The sequence below is a fragment of the Somniosus microcephalus genome, chromosome 3 (assembly GCF_052327205.1).
Source record: "Somniosus microcephalus isolate GS21.2 chromosome 3, FLI_Smic_1.0, whole genome shotgun sequence".
Classification (NCBI taxonomy): domain Eukaryota; kingdom Metazoa; phylum Chordata; class Chondrichthyes; order Squaliformes; family Somniosidae; genus Somniosus; species Somniosus microcephalus.
In genome coordinates, this window is record NC_140989.1 from 342746532 (window position 1) to 342769856 (window position 23325).

General features: G+C 44.0%; 1 protein-coding gene across 1 annotated transcript in view; it reads left to right on the forward strand.

Annotated features, from left to right (window-relative positions):
* The window catches only part of LOC147122292 (dihydropyrimidine dehydrogenase [NADP(+)]-like), a 1139740-nt gene that overhangs the window by 552785 nt on the left and 563630 nt on the right, over nucleotides 1–23325 (forward strand). The window contains exons 9-10 of the mRNA XM_085983269.1: nucleotides 9097–9204; nucleotides 10870–11039. Coding sequence (XP_085839395.1) covers nucleotides 9097–9204; nucleotides 10870–11039 — 278 coding nt within the window. The remainder of the gene's footprint in view (nucleotides 1–9096; nucleotides 9205–10869; nucleotides 11040–23325) is intronic.

Here is a 23325-nt window from a genome sequence, read left to right on the forward strand (position 1 = left end):
GGCGGAATACTGGCAAATAATGAGGGTTCATCAAGTGAAGCTGCTGATAATGCACAAAATGGTAATTTAGATGGTATATTAGAAATAGTAAGTCCGGGTTTGGATCCACCAAACTCAATGGTGAGTTTCTTATGCTGTTTTTGGAAGTCCAGCCCTAAGAGGAGATCACTACATAGGTCTTTGAGCACTGAAAGTCGGGTGGAGGGATACATACGACCATGAAGTGTCATATCAACAACACAAAAGCCGGAGATTCTGGTATTAAGTGATGACTGGGCCATCGCAATTGCCTGGTCCGATGGGAAGACATGTAGTTTCAATTTCGCAACAATCTGTTCCTTAATGAAACTATCAGTACTTCCTGAGTCAATTAAGGCATCTAAGGTATGCCCTTTAATTGAAATTTTTGTGGCTGCCTGAGACAGGTTCTGTGGGCAAGCAGCTGTAATTGGTGTCGTTGCACAGAGAGTGGCTAAAACTCTCGGTGTGCTTCTTCGGGAGAGAGCTCGAGAGGAAGCTTGATAGGTCCTAGCTGGAGCATCTTGATAGGCCCTAATTGGGGCAGTTCGGTAGGCCTTAGCTGGATTGGCCCTCGTAGAGGCCCTTGATAGGCAAACTTTAGCAAAGTGTCCTTTTTTCCCGCAATAACTGCAGATTGCATTGCGAGCAGGGCAGGTTTTCCTAGGGTGAAAAGCATCTCCACAAAAGAAGCATTCCTTCCTAGATTGCCAAGAGGCTGCTAAAGTGGGGTCGTCCTCCTCTTCTTCATCAGAATTATCAGAATTAGATTCCCCCATGATAGGGTTCACCTGAGACCGCTTGAATTGTCTGGTTGCAGCTACAGCAGCAGATCGAGATCTGGGCAGCTGATAGAGGTCTGCATTTCTCTTTGCCAAATCCAGTGAACAAGCTAGTTCAAAAGCTTTTTGTAGCTCAAGTGTTTTACTTTCTAGTAGACGCTGGCGTATAAATGGAGAGGCAATCCCGCAGATGAAAGCATCACGAATCATTTCTTGGCGGTACAGCTCAGCTGAGGCTGCCTGAAAGTTACAATCTACGCTGAGCCTGCGAAGTTCTTGCAGGAATTCGTCAATTGATTCCCCTGGCCCTTGTCGGGCTGTGGCCAGTAGATGTCTAGCATAGACCTCATTTGGGGTCTTCGCATACAGTTTCTTAAGTGCCCGAATCACCTCTTCGTAATTATCCCAGTCATCAACATATTCGAACACTTTTGGGGTCACATAATTGACAAGTATCTTCAATTTAGCAGGAGCATCCACTTTACATTCATCCAGAAAATTCTCAAAAGTACGATACCAATGCTTCCATACCCTGCCAGCTGCTGGTGTATTCGGGTCCAAGTCCAGACGAATAGGTCTAAGGATTTTCTCCATGATGGGTGGTTCCCTGGATCCTTAACTTCCGAGTTTGTCTGAAGGTCTAGTATTTGTCAGTGTAAATACTAAGTTACTTAAATTGATGTAAGAAAAAGGAGACTTACCATCAAGTAACTTTAAAGTAAGCTTTAAGTAACTTATAAACACACTATATACAAGAGAGGTCTTTACCATGCCTCTGGTAGAAGCCTCTTACAATACTGAACAGACCAGTATTTATACCAGTCCAACAGGAAGTGACATTTACAGGAAGTGAGGTATGTACACAGTTCATAGTTCATAGTTCATAGTTCACAGGAAGTGATGACATAACTTCCCGGAAGTTAGCATTTTTATCACAGGTACCTAGGCAAATCTGGTGGAGCCTTGCCCAATAACCTAGCAAGAGTGACCAGAATGTTTGTAACTAGTCACGTAGTGCATAATTTCACTATGCAAGAAGGATTGGTACCACCTAAAACTGAAGAAAAGGGAGGCAGTTCTCTTTCGCAACCTCCACCTGCCCCTGCCGCCCACCCCCCACCCACCCCACACACACACACACACACACACACACACACACACACACACACACACACATCAGACGGGAGAGAAAATGGAGCAAGTGATCCACCAGCATGCAGTCAGAGAAAGGAAGCAATAACATTGCCAATTGCTTTCAATTAAAAAAAAGACAAGGCAAATAACAATCCTGCTGGTTCCTTCCCCCACCCACAACTATCTTAATGGCACTCTCAAAGGCATCTCAGCTATAGAGCTCTCTCATTTGCACATTTCATCACCTCATAAAATCATAGAAATTTACAGCACAGAGGGAGGCCATTCGGCCCATCTTGTCCACGCCAGCCGACAAAGAGCTATCCAGCCTAATCCCACTTTCCAGCACTTGGTCCGTAGCCTTGTAGGTTACAGCACTTCAAGTGCATATCCAAGTACTTTTTAAATGTGATGAGGGTCTCTGCCTCTTCCACCCCTTCAGGCAGTGAGTTCCAGACCCCCACCACCCTCTGGGTGAAAAAATTTCCCCTCAAATCCCCTCTAAACCTCTGACCAATTACTTTAAATCTATGCCCACTGGTTTTTGACCTCTCTGCTAAGGGAAATAGGTCCTTCCTGTCCACTCTATCTAGGCCCCTCATAATTTTATACACCTCAATCAAGTCTCCCCTCAACTTCCTCTGTTCCAAAGAAAACAACCCCAGCCTATCCAATCTTTCCTCATAGCTAAAATTCCCCAGCCCAGGCAATATCCTCGTAAATCCTCAGTCCACTAAGTTGCATTTATCGAGTAAAATGAACTATGAAGTCTATGTGGCCAATTCATCTTTACTTTCCAGGATAATTTCCAAGTGATTCCAGTAATTTCAAAATCTAACTATGGCTTCTTACTACAATGCCTACCCATTGTGCCAGCTAACTTACTTACTGTAGCTCCTATTATTCTACTTCTAAGATGTGCTCCCTGAGTGATATGAGATTGAGAGGTGGTTGACTGGGAAGGTTCCCCATGAGCCTTCAGGGACTGAGATAATGATCATTGTAGTGTCGCTGCTGCCACTGAGGGTCGTGCTTCTGGTAGCCTTTCGTTTGCAGTGTCAAAGGAGGCTGGCTCCAGGTCTGAAGTTTCCTTAAATGCTGGCACTGGAGAATGCCTAAATAGAGTAAGCTGATTGTCACTCTCATGAGAGACAGTGACATCTGCGAGCATTCTTTGCAGCTCAATGTTTTTGAACAGATTTCCGCTCCCCCGTTCTTCTCTGTCTTCACTTCTGACACTCAGCCCAAAGACCTCATGAACTTCTTTATCTCCAAAATTGAGGCTGTCTGCTTGGTTGCCTCTGCTTCTCTACCGCTCCCTTTGCTCTGTCCATGCAAGGCACCACCCCACAACAACCTAGCTTTCTTTTCCCTCACAGTTCTCATCGCCTTTATTTCCTCCATGGCAACCATCATCACCAGCTGTTTCAATACCTACCTGACAAAACTACTAAACAGCTCAATTACTACTTTTAAAACCAGTGCTTGACGACATCAGAATCTCTTTTCTCGGGAAGAGAGGTAAGCTTGGGGGTCTCAGCAGGGGTGGGGGGTGGTGGTGGGGGCGAGGGGGATGCACGCCCGATCCTCCTGGCCCACAAGCAGTGCTACAAAGGCACTTATCTTCTCCCCGAAGCTGTCCTCACCTCCCTTGAGCTGCCAGGTTTCCCAAGGCCTGGGAAAACTGGCCGGCCAGGGTTAAACCTGTATAAAAAAATTAAAAAAAAGGTTAAACCTGAGGCTGCGAACCTCATTAAAATATTTAAATGGCCAACCTGCCCCCGAAAGTGGGCAGGTTGGAAGTGAGTTGGGGTTGGGTTTGAGATTTTTACAATTTTAACATCTCACCCAACCTCAACACACCTGTTTTTAGGGGTTAAAATTCATCCCATCTGTCTCCCTCCCGATGCTTGCTCAGACTGATCCTAAGGCATGCATCCTCAATATTTGAATTTCAGCTCTCCTTTTTAAACCCCACATCCGGTTCATTGCCAAGACTCCCTATTTCCACCTTTGGAACTTCACCCTGCTTCACCCCATCAATGCTGAAACCCTCGTCCACGACTTTATCACCTCAAATCTCATATCCTATTTTGCACATTGTCCTACACTCCCTGTATTTTCTGCTTCCACTGGCTACATTTCCCGTAGAGTGATTTCAATATTCTTGTCCTCATTTTCAAATTCCTCCAAGGCCTCACCCTACCGTATCTCTGAAATTCTTACTGTGTGTCTTCGCCTTCTCCTCCAATCCCAGCTCCAGCACTGGTGGTAGAGCTTTCAGCTCTTGCACTCTGAAATGTTCTTTCTAAACCTCTCCGCCTTGCTACCTCCCTTGCCAGCTTTAACAGATTCCTCTTTGAGTGTGCTTTCAACCACTTCCCCTAACTTCTTCCTCGCTGCCAACTCCTTGTGCACCATTCCTCCTGTAAAACACCTGGGTGTGTTTCATTATGTGAAAGCCAGTGTAGAAATATAAGATATGTTTGGTAGTTTTGGTAGGTGGAAGGTGTACGACTGCTGTCAGTGGCTTGTGGTAGAGCTGTGAAAAAGTACGTGTTGATTTTTAAATTTCTTTTGTTAAGTAACTAGTCTAATGGGGGGCATCTGATTACCAGTGGACACAAGTATGCATCAGTAATGTTGGAGGAATGATCAATCGCCTTTATAAAGTGCTCCAACTAAACTATTCTATGTACAGCACATGTTCATACTTGATCAAATCAATCACTGGAGGTGCAATGGTGGATCATGTTTCCCATGTAGTTTTGGAAGGCTAATCTGTGGAGCTGGCTATATTTAGTTCCTGATGATGTACAGCTGAAGTTATGTATCTATATTCCATAGTGGTACAGTAGGCATGGTTAGATGTTGCCTTGAGGTTTGCTACTGCTCTCCTCGCAATTATCAGGGTTTGATTTTCAGATTTAGTTTGAAATAATTGCGAAATTTTTATCATCTTTGATGCTAAATCTGAAGCCAAATGCTGAAGAAGCACAAATTCTAATCCCCGACAAACTCATCCATGTGTACCTACATTGCATCACAAACAGTGATTAAGTTATTTTTTAATGGCAAGTGGTTACAGTGCTGCAAAGTAGAACGAGTGAAGCTTGTCCCTAATTGTCCAAAACGATGATCTTCTGAACGTGGCAGTGAAAGTGTAGAACAGCAATTACGAAATTTCTCTCACATGTCACATGGCATGAAGGCCTATGATACCGGGATATTAAAATATATTTGTGGCACTTTCTTTATTCTGCTGTGTCAAATTGTGATTATATTTAAAAACAGAAAACACAGTAGGTGTGCTAAATGTTCAGCTTGTATTTTTGTTAAAAGGCAGCAGTATGATACACTTAGCATGAAAAAAGAAGTATTTGGATTTACATAACTTATTACATAATGAATAGGTAAATGTAGCAGCCATTATGCAGCAGCGTGATCCTACAAAGAGTTATGTGATGAATGACCAATTGATCTGGGCTATTTTGATGATATTCATTGAGGGAGGAATGTTGCCGAAGACACTCGAAGAATGTTCTGCTCTTCTTCGACTAGAGCCATTGGATCATTGGCATCTACCTGAACAGGACGAGCGATCAGGGAAAAGAAAATTATCATTGCAGCTTAAAACTCTTTATGATGTGATTTGTTAATTGTGCTAGATTAGAATATGATTTTTGTGGGGCATTTTAAGGCTGAGTAAAAGCCTACACACCCAAGGGATTTGAAAGTGACTGAAGGAAAGGAGAGATGTAGAACTAAATCATTCAGCTGTGAGCGAAACAAATGGCTGTTCCTCTTGATGGCAATGTAAAAGCTGGCGAGTGATGTTCCCTACTGGCACAGTTATTTCTAGGGTTCAATTGTTGGCGTGTGCATAATATAGGATGGTGTTTCCGCCCACCCCTCTCCAGTTGATAATGTTAGAGCAGACAGTAAATCACACTGGTGATAAACAGCATTTTAATAATAATTCTTCTTCTTTTGTTCTATCGCAGCCTTGCCTTCGATCTATTCATTTCCTTTCCAGTTTTGAAAAAGGGTTTCGACCCGAAACGTCGACTCTAATTTCTCTCCGCGGATGTTGCCTGGCCTGCTGAGTTTGTCCAGCACTTTCTGTTGTTATTTTTAATAATACTTGTTTTGTAATATATAATGCACAAGTGGAGTTTCTTTACTGAATTCAAAATGCAGTCAAATAGTCATTTAAAAAAAAAACAGTAAAGCAGACTTGTGTGCATTTCAGTTTGCTTTAATAGTTTAAATGTAAATACCGTTCATGATTACACCTCTTGTGAGATATTAGGTTTATCTTTAATTGTAAATGATGCCCATAAGTACAAAGTTCCTTTGTCGTTTAATAAAATAAGCATTCCGCCTCAATCTGTCTTTGTTCATCACAGTGACTAGAAGTCCACATTAGTCAAACAAATGTGATTACCAGCAAGGTACTCATTAGGCATATGTCACTTTTCATGTGAAGTCAGGAGTAAAACGCTTTCTATAAATGCATGAACTTAATGGGTTAAATCGTGCTAAATGTATGGCAAACAAGAGTGTCTGCGTTGATTTGACTCGGCGTAACTCTGGAATGAAATCCTAATCTGGCTCTGGAAAGCACAAAAACCAAGTAATGTGAGACCCATTCAAAGAATGGGCCAGAAATTCGGGTCGGGGGCTTCCCGCGGGTGCAAGCCCCCGACCTGCACTTACCTTGTGCGCCGGCCGTTGAGCTGTGGGCCCGCGTGGAATTCCGATCCTGGGCCTCCTCCAACTGCCGGCGCGCAGTGCTTGCATATCCCAGGGGCGCAGTTAGTTCGAAGCGTCTCCTGGGATCACGTGGGCCATGGAGAGCCAATGGTAGCAGGGAATGCTTCATTCATAAGTTTGACAGGAAGGGCTGTCAAACCTATAAATACTATAAGCCCCAAAACATCACTAAAACCTCAAATAATTTTTTTTTTAAATCACATTTTTAAAATAAACTATAAATTACATGAAATAACTATTTTAAACAATAATTTAAATTTTTGAAAAAATTAATTACATTTTCTAATGGAGCTAAAAATAAAATTAGCTTTCTTTAAAGTATTTAAAAATAATAAACCTGTGGAAAAATGTTTTAATTTTAATTAATTCACCACTTACCTTGTTAAAAGCAGGCCTTGCGACTGCTTTTTACATGTCTAACTTCTGGAGGCTTACCTTCCCGGATAAACCTGGAAAAAAAACGTAAGTTCGATGCGCAGGCGCTGCCTCTCCCGCGCACGCGTTCCACCTCTTAACCCCTTCTTTCAGGGGAACGGAAGTGCCGATTTCCTGTGCATGCGCAGTGCATGCACGAAACCGGCACTTCCATTGGGTTTACGGGTGAGTACCCCGACGTACTCACCCGTGGAGACCCAAATTTCTGGGCCATTGTATTGCTGTTTGGGCTTGGCTCCTTGTGGAGTATACCTCCTGTGAGGTGTGATGCTGGGTTTTAAAAGTGATAAGTCAGGCTGTTGGACTTCCTTGGCACTTTTAAAACTTATTGCAGTCTTTTTAATGTTAAACATTTACCAGCCAGGGAGTGAAACTGCGCGTAAACACGCGTGCAGAGAGCATGCATGCATCAAGCACTTCTGAACATAAGAACATAAGAACTAGGAGCAGAAGTAGGCCATTTGGCCCTTCGAGCCTGCTCCACCCTTCAATAAGGTCAGGGCTGGTCTTTTACCTCATCTCCACTTTCCTGCACTATCCCCATATCCCATAATTCCCTTAATATCCAAAAGTCTATCGCTCTCTGTCTTGAATATACTCAACGACTGAGCCTCCCCAGCCCTCTGGGGTAGAGAATTCCAAAGATTCACCACCCTCTGAGTGAAGAAATTTCTCCTCATCTCAGTCCTAAATGGCCGACCCCTTATTCTGAGACTGTGACCCCTGCAAGCTATCAAGAACCTTGCCAGCCCAGATAAATGATCCATCAGTTAAATCTTGGAAATTTTCTATAAAGTTGTTTCCACAGTGGATGTGCCAATTTTAAATAGATTTAAAGTATTACATTTAAACATGCTATAGAACAATCTAGAACAAAGCTCATGTAGGGATCTGATGCCAGATTCTAAATTGGTTCTCCATATGTAATAGATGGTCTTTTTATATACATTATACAATATGTAATTGCAGGAAAAAAATGAAGGATCAAGAGGAACATCGCTAATATATGTGTTCCTACGTTATTGGGCTGGAAATTGTGGTTGGAGGCTTCCCGCGGGCGAACGCCTCCGAGCCGCAAGTAAACACCACACCTACCTGGTGCCTCCAGAGCTTCGAAGCCTTGTGCTCCTGGGCCTGCAGGCACGTGCCTGCGTAAAGGCCTATGTATCCCGGGGGCGCAGGTGGCTCACAAGCATCCCTGGGATCACGTGGGCCGGCCCAACCAATCACAAAGGGGGATTCCCATTATGCTTATTGGGATGCCATTTACGTACGGGATCCTCACAAGCATAATAGGAATCACATAAAAAACACACTTTCACAACGCTGAAATAAAAATAAATCATCACATGTTCAAAATTAATTAAAATACAATTTACTTAAACATATAAAGCAAAAATTTAAGTTTTCGGAAAAATAAATTTAAACATTTCTCAAGGGGCCAAAAAATAAGCTAAACTAATCTTAAAGGTTTTTGTATCATTTAAAAAATGTTATTTTAATGTTTATTTAAACCCTGACGCTGGTATAAGAAGGCCGTACACCTGCTTTTAACAGGCGTAAGGGTTTTGTGGGCATTCGCTGGGCAGTAGGCCAACTCTCCGCCAGCGAATGTCCATTTCCTACAGATTCGTACGGTCTGTCAAGCTGAAACATGACAGATCGCAAGTTCCTGGTTTTCGTGCATGTGCATCGCACGTGGAAACCCAGAACCAATATTTTTAATGTGATATAACGTCACAAATTTAAAAATATTAAGATCTTTTTAAATAATGTATCTTTTTATTCGAGAAAATAGTCTATACCGACGCTGTGTCGATTGGCACTTTCAACATCTGCAGGCAGTAAAAAGGATTACGAAAGCGCTCTGTTCATTCTAAAGATGCAAAGGGCTGCACAGAACTCGTACTCGGAGCATTATCATTTAATGGAGCAATCTGCGTCTCCACAGGTTTGCCAGAGCCAAAGAGAGATCACATCTTTGAAGGCTTAACAGTGGAACATGGCTTCTACACATCTAAGGAATTCCTGCCTCTTGTTGCAAAAGCCAGCAAACCAGGTAGAATCTTCTGTTTAATTTTAATTCTGGAATTAAACATTACATAGTTTAGTAGGAGGGAGGTCTGTTCATTATTAATTTTGTTAGAATAATTGAGTAAAAATGAAGTAAATCTGCTCTTAAATGAAATAATAAGAGGATCACTATTTCTTAAATGAGAACCTATTGGCCCGTAATTTGCAGTCAGCAGCGAAGCAAAGGCATTTGTCCCGAAGGAAACTGTGAGAAGTTTGGCTTTTTCGACGTGCAGTTTGAGATCAGCACAGTTTAGTGGGAATTCCACAATGCGAGCTGCTGCAACGTCGTCAAGCTGTCTAAGCAGCCAATCACAATGCAGATTTCTCACCGACCGGGAACCAGGAAGTGAAGAAGCTGCCTTTATTCTGACTTTTTAAAAATGTTACGGAGAGCAAAACAAAGATTGGAGCTCTCACGTGGGGAAAAGTTAAAACTGAAATAAAAGTGAACAAACTTTTAAAAATAATATTTTTTTTCAAGTTTCTTAAAAATTAAAATTTTTATTAAAATGGATAGATTTGACACTCCACAAAATTAAAATTAGTTTTTCAGGACTATAACGTTTGTTTAGCAGTCAATGCACCGTTAAACCCCCAGTTACACCTAATCCAACAAGGTCTCTCTTTTAATGGGGTATTTAACAGCGATGTTACCGCAGAAAAGCCCAAGTTTCCGTCAGATTCACTGATTTCCTTGCTTCCACTGATTGCCGGCTATGGGGTTCGGTTCAGGGTGGGGGGTGGCCACAGCGCAGCCAGTGTCGGAGCAGTGAATTACTGATCGCAACTTCAAGATTTTCAGAATAGGATGTGCGTATGCTAAATCCTGAAGTTGTGGTCAGTTTCAAAGGCGTACTAACAGCGGACGCTGTTATTTCACCGTTATTACCCACTGCAAATTCCAGGCCAATAACAATTGTTTATGAAGTGTTAAAACTCTTCTATTTTGTGAACAAATCGTCAACAATTTTGACTTTCCTTAAATGCAGTGTGTAAATGCCTTTTATCTATTTATTGTTTTATAATGGGAGAGTGCATAACATGAACTTGTATATTGACAACTGTTATAATTTGTAAAGTCTTGTAACCTATGATTAGTCAAATTTCTTTACACCTTGCAACACATCTATTCATATAATATTTATGGAAATATATGCTACTTAATTGTAATGATGTATGTTCTTAATTAAAAAAAAAGATGCCAGAATTTCAGTTTAATAGTCTAACGACATCATCCTCAAAAAGTTAGAGCTAACTAAATGCATGATCGCATAGTAAAAGGCATTATGATCACAGACTAATAGTTTTTTTTTCTGATTTATTTAGATTTTGAGAGTTTTGATTGCTTCAGTGTAATGTATGTGATATCTGATGCTGAAATCTGAACCATTCAATGTAGCCTGCAGTCATCCATATAAGATAAAATAATAGGCCTCTTTGCTGAGGGTGCTGGGTGTGAAATTATGTATATGAATACATTTAAAAAAGTAATAAAAATGCCCTGCAATGAAACAGAATAATTTGATAGTAATATGTCTCATCTCTACCCTCTGTTGTGCAATTTTACATTTCTTTAAGTACTTTCCAGTGCCTTTGCGATGCCTGACATAAATAGTTTATTTCTGAGAAAATACTGTTTTTTTTTCAGGGATCTGTGCCTGTCAGTCTCGTCTGCCATCACTACAAGGCACAGTTGTTGTACTTGGTGCTGGAGACACTGCCTTTGACTGCGCTACATCTGCATTACGCTGTGGAGCTCGCCGTGTGTTTGTGGTTTTTAGGAAAGGATTTACCAATATCAGGGCTGTCCCAGAGGAGGTAAAATTCAACAAGCTTTAACACTCAGGATTTAATACAATTGGGCTTGCCAGATGGAGCATAGATTGCGAGGTTTCAATTTATTAAGTTGTGTGGCCTGTCACTCATTCTCTCAAGCCCAGCATTAGACAATGTATTTGTTGTTTGTATAACAGCTGTATTCCAAGTTTAATTTTCCTGATGTTTCCTTTGTCAGCATTTATTAGGCATTACAAGAAGTCTTTATAACATAGAAAGTAGGTTATGTGCTGCTAGCTTAAATAACACGATCATTTATATATAATTATTTTTGCATACTCCTGTCAGTGTCATAAAACTTATAGTAATTAGCAAGTACAGTGTTCTTAAATTTAACTTTACAGTGAGAAATATCTAAAATAAAGCAAAAATTTAAATGTTTGCTCTCGAGTAGCTCAAAAAGCGTATTTTAATGAAACAAGTGTGGAATAATATTCAGATCGAAGAGTTTCTATTAAAAGCAGTGCCTCCTAGATTATTAGTTCTGTACGACCCATCCTACCTACAATCAGGGGCACCAAAATTCCTCTACTGTTTTGGCAGACCCGCCAGAACAGCTGCAAATTCTACTGGGACCTGGATTCACCGGGTTCCAGCCTGACGTGGGGATTTCTGCAGTTGCCTTGTAAAACACCCTTACAAGACCCTGCGATGATACAAGGCTTTGTGATGCAGCGGGGAGTTCCCATGGCCCCGGCCTGGGATTCGCTGCCTCAAGGATCATCAGCTGGTTCACCTCTTCAAGTTCACCAGAAACAATTCCTTAATACCCACTCATCAATGTTTCACAATTATAAACACAGATTGTTCATTCACCTTAGCCTTTCTTGGTACCAACAGATTTTGCTTTCTTACCTTGTCTTAATAGTTAATTTACTTAAGACCTAGTAATGTTCTTGTCCTTTGAACTCCTTTCATTGAAAGTAGGATCAAAATTGAGCATAGTTCTTCAAGCATAGTCTGATTAATTTGTTATTAAGTGTATTTATTATCTCCATGGATGTTATTAGTGCTGTCTCTAACTCCCTCCCCATGAATTATATGATATGAAACAATCGTGCTAAATCAATAAGTTGTTAGGCATTCAGAGTATTAGCAACATTGCAAGTAAAGCAAAATCAATAGTGTGAGCAACACTGCCACTGATGCACTCTATTCGTGTTGATAATTTCTGCCCAACAGTGTCATAAAACTTTCAATATTTGGTCAACTGGCACTGGGACCAAAAGACGAAAAATATTCTTTGGATTATAAAGCATTTCCTCTCCTGTAGACTATTAAGATGTGGCCTTTTTCAGCCACTGAACAGGAAGAACCAATTGAAGGGCAAGTCAATTGGTGCCTTGCTTAGAAGCCCCATTGTTAGATATCATGGCATGACATTGGCAAAGACCTGGGAACTGATTTCACTACTAGCATGTGGTTGGACAGGCATTTGTTGCAAGTGATTATAGAGAGTCACAAGCGTTAGCTGTATATTTTAAGAATAAGAACATTTGAAGGGAATTAAGATTGGACTGGATAGAGAATGGTATGGAACTGAGAAATAGGATAAACAGTTTTTGACAATTATTGCAGGTCCGGAATATAAAGAAATGACTAGTTGGACAAAGTGGGTTTTTGTAGTGAACTGTAACCCTGATAATTTCATAGTGTTACAGTATGTCTTCCTGACTCCAAATGGTAAATTAGTTTTATGGTGTAACCAACATCATTGCTTTACAAAGAAATACATAATAACTTGCACAGGACATTTATAGTTCATTGTAATGCATTACATATCCAAAACATCCCTTTATAGAAACATAGAAACACAGAAACTAGGAGCAGGAGTAGGCCATTCGGCCCTTCGAGCCTGCTCCGCCATTCAACGAGATCATGGCTGATCATCCAAACCCTAGCACCCGGTCCCTACACTGTTATAAAAAATGTTATAAAAAATAACATGCTCTCATAACATTTTTAAAGGTTTGTTTAATTCTAACAGTTGTGTTACAGTTAATTTGGTTCCATTTGATAACCTCTTAAAGATGTCTAGTTCTGATAACCAGCTAATTTGAAGACAATTTGAGAGGGGAACTATTGAACTATATATATATAATAATATAATTCAGTTTATTTAAACATCAGCATTTATAGGAACATAGCACAATAATTATCCCTTTGGAGGATGAGTAATTTAAAATATATAAACATTCATTGAAAGAAGCCACTGAAGAACAATGACATCAGTAGTAGGGAAAATGCTAGAATCTAGTACAGGTATTAGGGGCATGGTAACAGGGCACTTAGAAAATCATAATATGATTGGGCTTTATGAAAGGGAAATCGTGTTTGACAAATCTATTAGAGTTTTTTGAGGTTGTAACTAGCAAGGTAGATAAGGGGGAACCAGTGGAAGTATTGTATTTGTATTTGTATTTTCAGAAAGCATTCGATAAGGTGCCACACTGGGGCTGCAATTTCACCATCGGAGGCGGGATCGCGGCGGGAATGGTCGTTGGCGGGTCCCAGTCCCGCATCCGGCTCCAGCCGCGCTGTTAAAAGGATTTTCCCATGATTGGGCTTGTAAAGCCCGCCCTGCGAGGTTCCCAGCCAATGACAAGGAAGCGAGTCTGATGACGTCATTTGATGACGTGTCATCAGCCGGTTTCCTTAAAGGGACCATGGCCACATTCATTTTAACAGTTGTGCTGTCAGTGTTCTACAGCATTGAGGTGCTGCAAACACTGACAAGCACTGCACAGAGCTGCATGGCACACCCATATGCTTATGGAGGGAGTCACAGCACGCAGAGAGGTTGTCTTGCCTTCCAATGGGCGGAAGAGACCTCCCCAGGAGATCAACGCAGCCTGGTTGCATATTGCACAGGAGGACACAAGCAGGGATGTCATCAGGAGGACCAGGCTGCAGTGGTGCAAACCTTTCAATGATCTCAGCAGATCACGAAACGTTACTGCAAATCCACACCCAACCGCATCCTGCTGTGCCACTCATCACATCCCCATCACTCTGCCTCCCCTATAGTGCTCCTGCATATCCTTACTCACATCAACTTACCTTGCACCTCCACCCATCCCTCTCTATTTACATTATCATTTCCCCACCTCAGTAGCCACCCTTCACATTCACCCTCATTCTAGTGCAATCATACTAACTAACAACACACAGGGGTCGGCACTTGGGTGTTTAAGCCAATGTTCATGTGAAGTTTCTGTTAATGTGTTGTCAAACATTGAAATCTATATTTTCAACACTTTACCTTATTGGACAGATCTGTGCTCACCTTTGGAAGTGTCTTAGTGAGTTTCAATGAATGTTGAGACATAACTTCCCCCACCCCCCGCCCCCGCTAATTGTGATGGGTGTGAAAGGAATGGCTTGGACATTATAGGGATGCTTTATGGTGTTGGTGTGGGGTGGTGTCAACCTGGTGCATCATGTGGCAGCCAAGGTGTACAGCGTCAAGTGGAGTAAATCTGGCCATGGTGAGACCATCGCTGGCCTCCCGGGCAGCAATGTTGTCGGGTGCTGATGCCCTGTGTCCTGTGCAGCATCAGGTGATGGCAGAGAAGGTTGGTGTTGTTGTTGGTGTGCCTGGTTCTGCTGGTGTTGGGGCTGATCATGGTGGGATTCTGAGGAGGAAGGTGAGAGAGCGTAAACCATACCCATTCTGATGTAATAGATTGTGAGAAGTCACACAACACCAGGTTATAGTCCAACGGCTTTATTTGAAATCACAAGCTTCGTCAGGTGAAGGAGCAGTGCTCCGAAAGCTTGTGATTTCAAATAAAGCTGTTGGACTATAACCTGGTGTTGTGTGACTTCTCACAATTGTCCACCCCAGTCCAACACCAGCATCTCCACATGATGTAATAGATGGCAGGTGAAGGTGAGATGGCAGAAGCAAATCTGTCAATGCTGAGAGAGGTTGTTCCAATGAGGTGGCACTGGATGGAGAGTTAGCTCCAAACACATGCAAGGTGCATAAAGCTCAATCTGTCTTCCAATTGCAGTAAGCAACAGCTTTTGAGCTTGGAAAGTGAACAGCTGTGAGATGGGAGCTGTTATACAACTTTGGCAGCTGTCAGGTAATCAGATAATTCAATGCTGAATCCACTCAACATGCTGAGCTGACGTGATCCCCGAGTAGCGTGCAACCCGTGGGGGAACATGTAATATTGAAAGGAAAGCATAAAATACTATTTAAGTGTCTTTTAACAATCTCTCTAATGATCTAAATTGCCTACCCCACCGCTTGGTGTCGGGTCAGTTCCGCGATGACAGACCCGACATCTGGGAGACTAGCCTGGAGGCGGCTTGACAGCGGGTTCCCCACCCGCTGTCAATACAAATGTTTTCCCACCAGACCTGTCACTAAATACGCCCGCTGACCCTCTGAAAAATTGCCCCCATGAGTTTATTTCTTACTCACTTATGGTCTCTGTTACACACTGGAGGTGGATCTCAAATTTGAAAAGCACACAAGAGAAAGTGTAGACATTTACAGTTCATGTCTGAATATGCTAGGTCCTCATAATAAATTTATGCGTGACTCTCCCTGTCAATGACATATATATTTTTGCTGTTGCCACCATTTTAAGTTTTCCTTTTCTGTCGGCATCAGTGGCTGCATGTGTATTGTGTTGTTGCCTGCAGAATTCAAAGTTACAGCAGCTGAAATCTAGTTTTTTTTTGAGCTATGAGTGTCCTAAAAGCTGAATATAGGGAGTTAGGAGGTAAATTAAAAAATACGACCTCAAAGCTCTCAGGATTGCTACCAGTGCCACGTGCTAGTCAGAGTAGAAATAGAAGGATATTTCAGATGAATACGTGGCTAGAGGAATGGTGCAAGGGGGAGGGATTCAAATTCCTGGAACATTGGAACCGGTTCTGGGGGAGGTGGGACCAGTTCAAACCGGACGGCTTGCACCTGGGCAGGGCCGGGACCGATGTACTAGGGAGAGTGTTTGCTAGTGCTCTTGGGGAGGGTTTAAACTAAAATGGCAGGGGGTTGGGAACCTGAGCAGGGGGACAGAGGAAAGGGAAACAAGGATAAAAGCAAAAGATAGGAAGGAGAAAAACAAAAGTGGCAGTCAGAGAAATCAACGGTTTAAATCAAACATGGCCACAGTATATAATAATTCTAATAGGTCTAAGAGCATTAAAAAAACAAGCCTGAAGGCCTTGTGTCTTAATGCGAGGAGCATTCGTAATAAGGTGGATGAATTAGCTGCGCAAATAGAGGTAAACGAATATGATTTGATTGGGATTACAGAAACATGGCTCCAGGGTGGCCAAGGCTGGGAACTCAACATCCAGGGGTGTTCAATATTCAGGAAAGATAGGCAAAAAGGAAAGGGAGGTGGGGTAGCATTGCTGGTTAAAGAAGGGATTAACACAATTATAAGGAAGGATATTAGCACCTGATGATGTGGAATCTGTATGGGTAGAACTGAGACATACCAAGGGGCAGAAAACGTTAGTGGGAGTAGTATATAGACCTCCAAACAGTAATGCGCAGGTTGGGGATGGCATTAAAAGGGAAATTAGAGAAGCGTGCAATAAGGGCACAGCAGTCATCATGGGTGACTTTAATCTACATATAGATTGGGGAATCCAAATTAGTAACAATACTGTGGAGGAGGAATTCCTGGAGTGTTTACGGGATGGTTTCCTGAACCAATATGTTGAGGAACCAACCAGAGATCAGGCCATCTTAGACTGGGTATTATGTAACGAGAAAGGATTAATTAGCAATCTTGTTGTACGAGGCCCCTTGGGTCGGAGCGATCATAATATGATCGAATTCTTCATTAAGATGGTGAATGAAGTAGTTGACTCAGAGACTAGGGTCCTGAATTTAAATAAAGGAAACTATGATGGTCTGAGGCGCGAGTTGGGTAGAATTGATTGGGGAATGTCACTCAAAGGGTTGACGGTGGATAGGCAATGGCAAACATTCAAAGACTGCATGGATGAACTACGGAATTTTTTCCTCCCAGTTTGGCATAAAAATAAAACAAAAAAGGTGACTCAACCGTGGCTAACAAGGGAAATTAGGGATAGCATAAGACTCAAGGAGAGGACATGTAAATTGGCCAGAAAAAGCAGTAAACCTGAGGATTGGGAGCAGTTTAGGATTCAACAAAGGAGGACAAAGGGATTAATTAAGAAGGGGAAAATTGAATGTGAGAGTAAGCTTGCAGGGAACATAAAAACTGACTGTAAAAGCTTTTATAGATATGTGAAGAGAAAAAGATTGGTGAAGTCAAGCGTAGGTCCCTTGCAGTCAGAATCAGGGGAATTTATAATGGGGAACAAAGAAATGGCCGACCAATTAAATACATATTTTGGTTCTGTCTTCACAAAGGAGGACACAAATAACCTCCCAGAGATGTTGGGGAACATAGGGTCTGATGAAAGGGAGGAACCGAAAGAAATCAGTATTTGTAGGGAAATGATGTTAGGGAAATTGATGGGATTGAAGGCCAATAAATCCCCAGGGCCTGATAATCTACATCCTAGGGTACTTAAGGAAGTGGCCCAAGAAATAGTAGATGCATTGTTGATCATCTTCCAACATTTGATGGAATCTGGAACAGTACCCATGGATTGGAGGGTAGCTAATGTTACCCCAGTATTCAAAAAAGGTGGTAGAGAGAAAATGGGGAATTACAGACCGGTAAGCCTGACATCGGTAGTGGGGAAAATGCTAGAGTCCATTATAAAAGATGTAATAGCAGAGCACTTGGAAAACAGTGACTGGATCGGACAAAGTCAGCATGGATTTACAAAAGGTAAATCGTGCTTGACTAATCTACAGGAATTTTTTGAGGATGTAACTGGTAAATAGATAAGGGAGAACCAGTGGATGTGGTGTATTTGGACTTTCAGAAGGCTTTTGATAAGGTCCCGCATAAGAGATTAGCGTGTAAAGTTAAGGCACATGGGATTGAGGGCAAGGTATTGACTTGGATAGAGAACTGATTGGCAGACAGAAAGCAAAGGGTTGGAATAAACGGGTCTTTTTCCGAGTGGCAGGCAGTGACTAGTGGGGTACCGCAGGGATCGGTCCTTGGACCCCAGCTATTCACAATATATATTAATGATCTAGACAAGGGAACTAGATGTAATATCTCCAAATTTGCAGACGACACAAAGCTGTGTGGGCGTGTGTGCTGTGAGGAGGATGCCGAGAAACTCCAGGATGATTTGGATAGGTTGGGTGATTGGGCAAAAGCATGGCAGATGCAATATAACGTGGATAAATGTGAGGTTATCCACTTTGGTGGCAAAAACAGGAAGGCAGATTATTATCTGAATGGCAATAGATTGGGAGAAGGGGAAGTGCAACGAGACCTGGGTGTCCTTGTGCACCAGTCGCTGAAGGTAAGCATGCAGGTGCAGCAGGCAGTTAAGAAGGCAAATGGTATGTTGGCCTTAGTAGCGAGAGAGTTTGAGTACAGGAACAAGGATGTCTTGCTGCAGTTGTACAGGGCCTTGGTGAGACCACATCTTGAGTATTGTGTGCAGTTTTGGTCGCCTTATCTGAGGAAGGATGTTCTTGCCATGGAAGGAGTTCAGCGAAGATCCACCAGGCTGATACCTGGGATGGCAGGAATGACGTATGAGGAGAGATTGGGACGATTGGGCTTGTACTCGCTGGAATTTAGAAGACTGAGAGGGGATCTTATTGAAACTTATAAAATTCTGACAGGACTGGACAGACTAGATGCAGGAAGGATATTCCCGATGGTCGGGGAGTCCAGAACCAGGGGTCACAGTCTAAGGATAAGGGGTAAGCCATTTAGGACAGAAATAAGGAGGAATTTCTTCACCCAGATTGTGGTGAACCTGTGGAATTCTCTACCACAGAAGGCAGTAGAGGCCAATTCATTAAATATATTCAAGAAGGAGTTGGATATATTTCTTAAGGCTAAAGGGATCAAGGGGTATGGGGAGAAAGCAGGGACCGGGTACTGAAATTGGATGATCAGCCATGATCGCATTGAATGGCGGAGCAGGCTCGAGGGGCCGAATGGCCTACTCCTATCTTCTATGTTTCTATGTTTCTATGTGTCACTGTGTTACTCCTGAGGTTTGAATCTTGTGTCACTGTACGGCAGTTTCTTTTGACTGATATTAGCTAAAGGAAAATTCACCGTGACTGGGATGATCACATTATACATCGCCTGTTAGATCACGACTTCGTGGTCTGTTAATCCTGTCCGCATTTTCGAAGTGTGAAGAAGAAATGGAAACTTCAGAAAATTGAATAAAGATGGCTATAACCAACTCATCACATCCTAAACCTTTCCCTTGGATTTCTTTCAGATATATATTAAGTGTAGCTACTCTGTACCTGGAAGCCATGAAGAACTCAGTGATGGATAATATTAGCAAGAGCATCATTGTACCAAATGAACTTCCATTGTGTTAAGCTCTTTGATCTTTTTAATTGCTATGGGGTCTGTGTGTAATCCAATATTTAGTATAATTGGTCAGGTGTAATCAAATACTTGGGGGGAAAATTGTGTATAGCCCATTTTGGTGCGCTAAACTCGCCAGGACGCCAAAAAGTTAGCGGCCCTACTCTGTAAATTCAGTAGTGGCACCCCAAGAAGGAGGTGGAACACTACTGGAAGTGCTCCCCCTTCTTCTTGAGGTGCTACTACTCAATGTCGTGGTGGTGCGTGCAGCAGCGCCACGCGCAGCATAACGTAGCGGCGCATCATTGCAGGCCTCCTTCCCCTGTTTAAATGTGAGGGGCCTAGTGCTGCACGCACCGGGGCTGTGCCAGACCACCGGGGAGCGGGGTGCCGTGGAAACAGCCCGTCACTCAAGAGGAGTGCCGAGCTGAACGATCGCGGCCGGCACCCCGCATACAAATGTGAAAGGGGGCAGTCGGCCAAAATTAAAATGGCCACCTGACACCTGCTCTTTAAATTGCGCCGCCGCCCGCTACCGCCGCTGCATAACCGGCCCCTGATCCAGTCGGTCCCATCGCCCGGCGATAGTTCAAGGGGCACTAACAAGAGACGCAAAGCAACCCAATTACTCGCCTTTGGTATCTGCATTTATCCCGTACAGATCTGTATTATTACTTTATTGGATCACTGAGCTTTTATGGATGCTGCAAACCCTATTTTGAGCTTTTCACACCCCTATTTTTTCCATTTTTATTCTTGCAAAAGTCGTCTTCTCTTTCTGGATTTCAACTGAAATCTTTGAGATTCTGTATCCCCTTCCGCTGCAAGATCAGTTTGTTTTCTCTTTCAACCTTTAGGATTTCTCATTGAGTCTTGCGGCTACTTTTGATGGAAGGAATGAAAGCAACTTCATTTCTTAGTTCACCTAGAAGGAAAAGGACAACTGGCCTTTCCTTTCAGAACAAAAACAGCAGCTGAGACTCCTTGCTTGCTGGACCAGATTTGACCAAAACATGTAACAAGCACTAGAAGAGGTGTTTTTATACCAAATGGAATTAAATGGATCTTTGCTCCTTGAGATGTTTTTTTGGGGGCGAGCATATAGACATCCTCATGGAGCTATGGGATTGAGTACTAGCCCTCGCCCATTTTGGTCATCAAGAGATGATCAAAACCAAAGCCTTCCTCAGAAACTAAGGGCCGGTTTTTCTGACCCCCACGGGTGCGTATGAGGTGCTAAAACCTGGCATTTGCACTCTGTCAAGAATCCTCTTGACAGATCATCCACCTGCCCGGGAGAAGGGCCTCCGCGGACAGAGAGTTCCGCTTTCTGCACAACTTCTGCCCGCTGAAAACCTTTAAATATCTTAAGCCTGGTAAAAGCAGGCGTAAGGCCTGCTTTTACAAGCATAAGGGTTTTAAAAATAAATAAATAAAATGTTTTCACTGATTTATAATTTAAAAATACTTTTAAAGAAGGTAAGTTTATTTTTAGCCCTGTAAAAAACTTTAATTATTTTTGTCAAAAAATTACCTTTTTGTTTAAAATATTTAATTTATAATGTCATTTTAATTAATTTAAAAAATGTGATTAAAAATATATATTTAGGCCTAGAAATTCAGTATAGCCACTTTTGATGCGGTAAAGTCGGGCGGCCGCTAAAGTTTGCGCCCGGCGCAAAGTCGCGCCACCTTCGCCGATATTCAGTCACATCGCCACAAGAGGTTGCTGCTGCGCTAAAACAGGCGATGCACGACTATCTTTAAGCGCTAAGCCGTCGGTGCTGAGCGATACCCCCGAGGCCGGGCGCAGCGCTGGTGCGGCGAGTTGTTGATTGACGGCAGACACTCTGGCGCCGGTCAGCTCTTAAAGGGGGAGGGTGGATTTGTTTGCCTGCCACGCCCTGCACACTGCAGCCCTCAACCTAGGCCTGACCACTTCAGCTTCACCTGCACAACGCCCAGGGCTATGGAGAAGGCCAGGGAGAGAGCGCAGCACTTCAGCGATGGTGACCTGAGGCTGCTGGTTGGCGGAGTGGAGCGCAGGCGCCATGTTCTGTTCCCAGAAGGTGGCAAGAGGCCGCTGCCCAGCGCCTACCGGAAAGCCTGGAGGGAGGTCTCAAACAGGGTGTCTTCCAACAGCGTGGTTGCCAGGACTCCTGTGCAATGCCGGAAGAAGTTCAACGACCTCACTCGGGTTGTCAGGGTGAGTACCCTTTCCAGTGTCCTCCTCATCCCTGCATGTGCACCTCACTTTATGGGCAAAGGGACCTGAAAGCCCTAATGGCCAGCCCTCATCCAGCAGCTATGGGACTGTCATGAAAATCACTTGCACATTCAGCACTTTACACACTGTACAAGCTATTCGACCATGGGAGGCATTGCAGACAAGATCAGGGCTACACACTGTACAAGCTATTCGACCATGGGAGGCAGTGCAGACAAGAGCAGGGCTTCACACTGTACTTAGAGGCCGTCCTTTCTCTTGCAGGCCAAGGCGGCGCACAACCGGCGGAAACGAACTGACACCGGGGGAGGCCGTCCTGACGTCAAAGAGCTCTCCGACCTCGACCAGCGTGTGGAGCGCATTATGGCAGGCCGGCTGATTGGACTCGTCGCCACTGGAGATGCCGACCCTGTTCTGGGCACCAATGGTAAGGGCATCACCTTTTTGACCTCTCTCGTTACACTTGCGCCTCAGATCAGCATCCTTTGCCACTGTCCGACCAATGCAGTGCATGGCAGCACTCATGCCTCCCTCGCTGCCGCCCTGTCCTCACTCTAAAGCTACTCTTGTGCCTTCCTGCTTTCAGATGGTGAATCGCCAGGTGAGGAGGCGGGCCCTTAAGCTGCCACTGTCAGCACTTCCGAATTCGAGGAGGAGGAAGAGGAAGCCGGCCCATCAGTGCCACCCTCAGCCGCGCCAGCCCATGACGTTGTAGGGGACACGTCTTCCCTGGAGGGGAGCCGGGGGGAAGGGTCGGAGGAGAGTGAAGCTCCGGGGCCCAGCGGCCTGCAGCAACGCGGGAGGGGTGGGGAAGCTCGGCGGACTTCTCCCCAGAGGGTGAGTGCGGCCTCCAGTCCTGCGATGGTGAGCGCAGAGGAGGTGCGGCTCCTGGAGGAAATGGCCGTCCAGGCTGAGCGCAGGCACAATGAGCTCATGGCTGCAGTGGCAAGGATGCCTGACTCCATTGAGTCTTTGTCAAGGAGTGTGCAGCAATTTGGAGCAGCACAGGCCAGGAGTCTACAGGACTTCGCGGCAGCACAGGCGGCTTCGAGCCAAGTGCTCAGTCATGCCGTCCATTCACTGGCTGTTGTCATGCGGACACAGACCAGGGCCACACGGGCACTAACTGCTGCCACCCTCGCTGGATCAGCCAGGCATCGCCAGGGCACCCACCGCGCAGCAGCAGCCCAGCAGTCTGTTCTTCAGCTGTTTGCTGCGCATGCTGCAGTGCTGGCCCGTGCAAGTGCCAATGTCTCAGGCGACCAGCGAGCACCTGCGATCTGCCAGGTTGGCACCATTCCTGCAGCCGACACTGCCACTCCGCCATTGCAGCTGCCACGAGCCGCTGGACAGACTGCTGCCGCCCAGGCAGAGTTGGAGCAGTCAGCAGCCGGCCCCTCCAAGGCCAGAGCTGGTGCAGGCCGACCCCCAAGGGCATCTGCCGTCTCGCCATCTGACCCTCAGCAGCCTTCCCCCAGCCTTGCTGCAGCCACTGGGCTCCCATTGAGGAGGAGCTGCAGGGCGGGCAGGGGCCAGGCAAGGATGCGAAAGGCATCGCCCTCGCAGGGCAAAAAGTAGAAGCTCTGCACAAATGCCTGGTGCTTTTTTT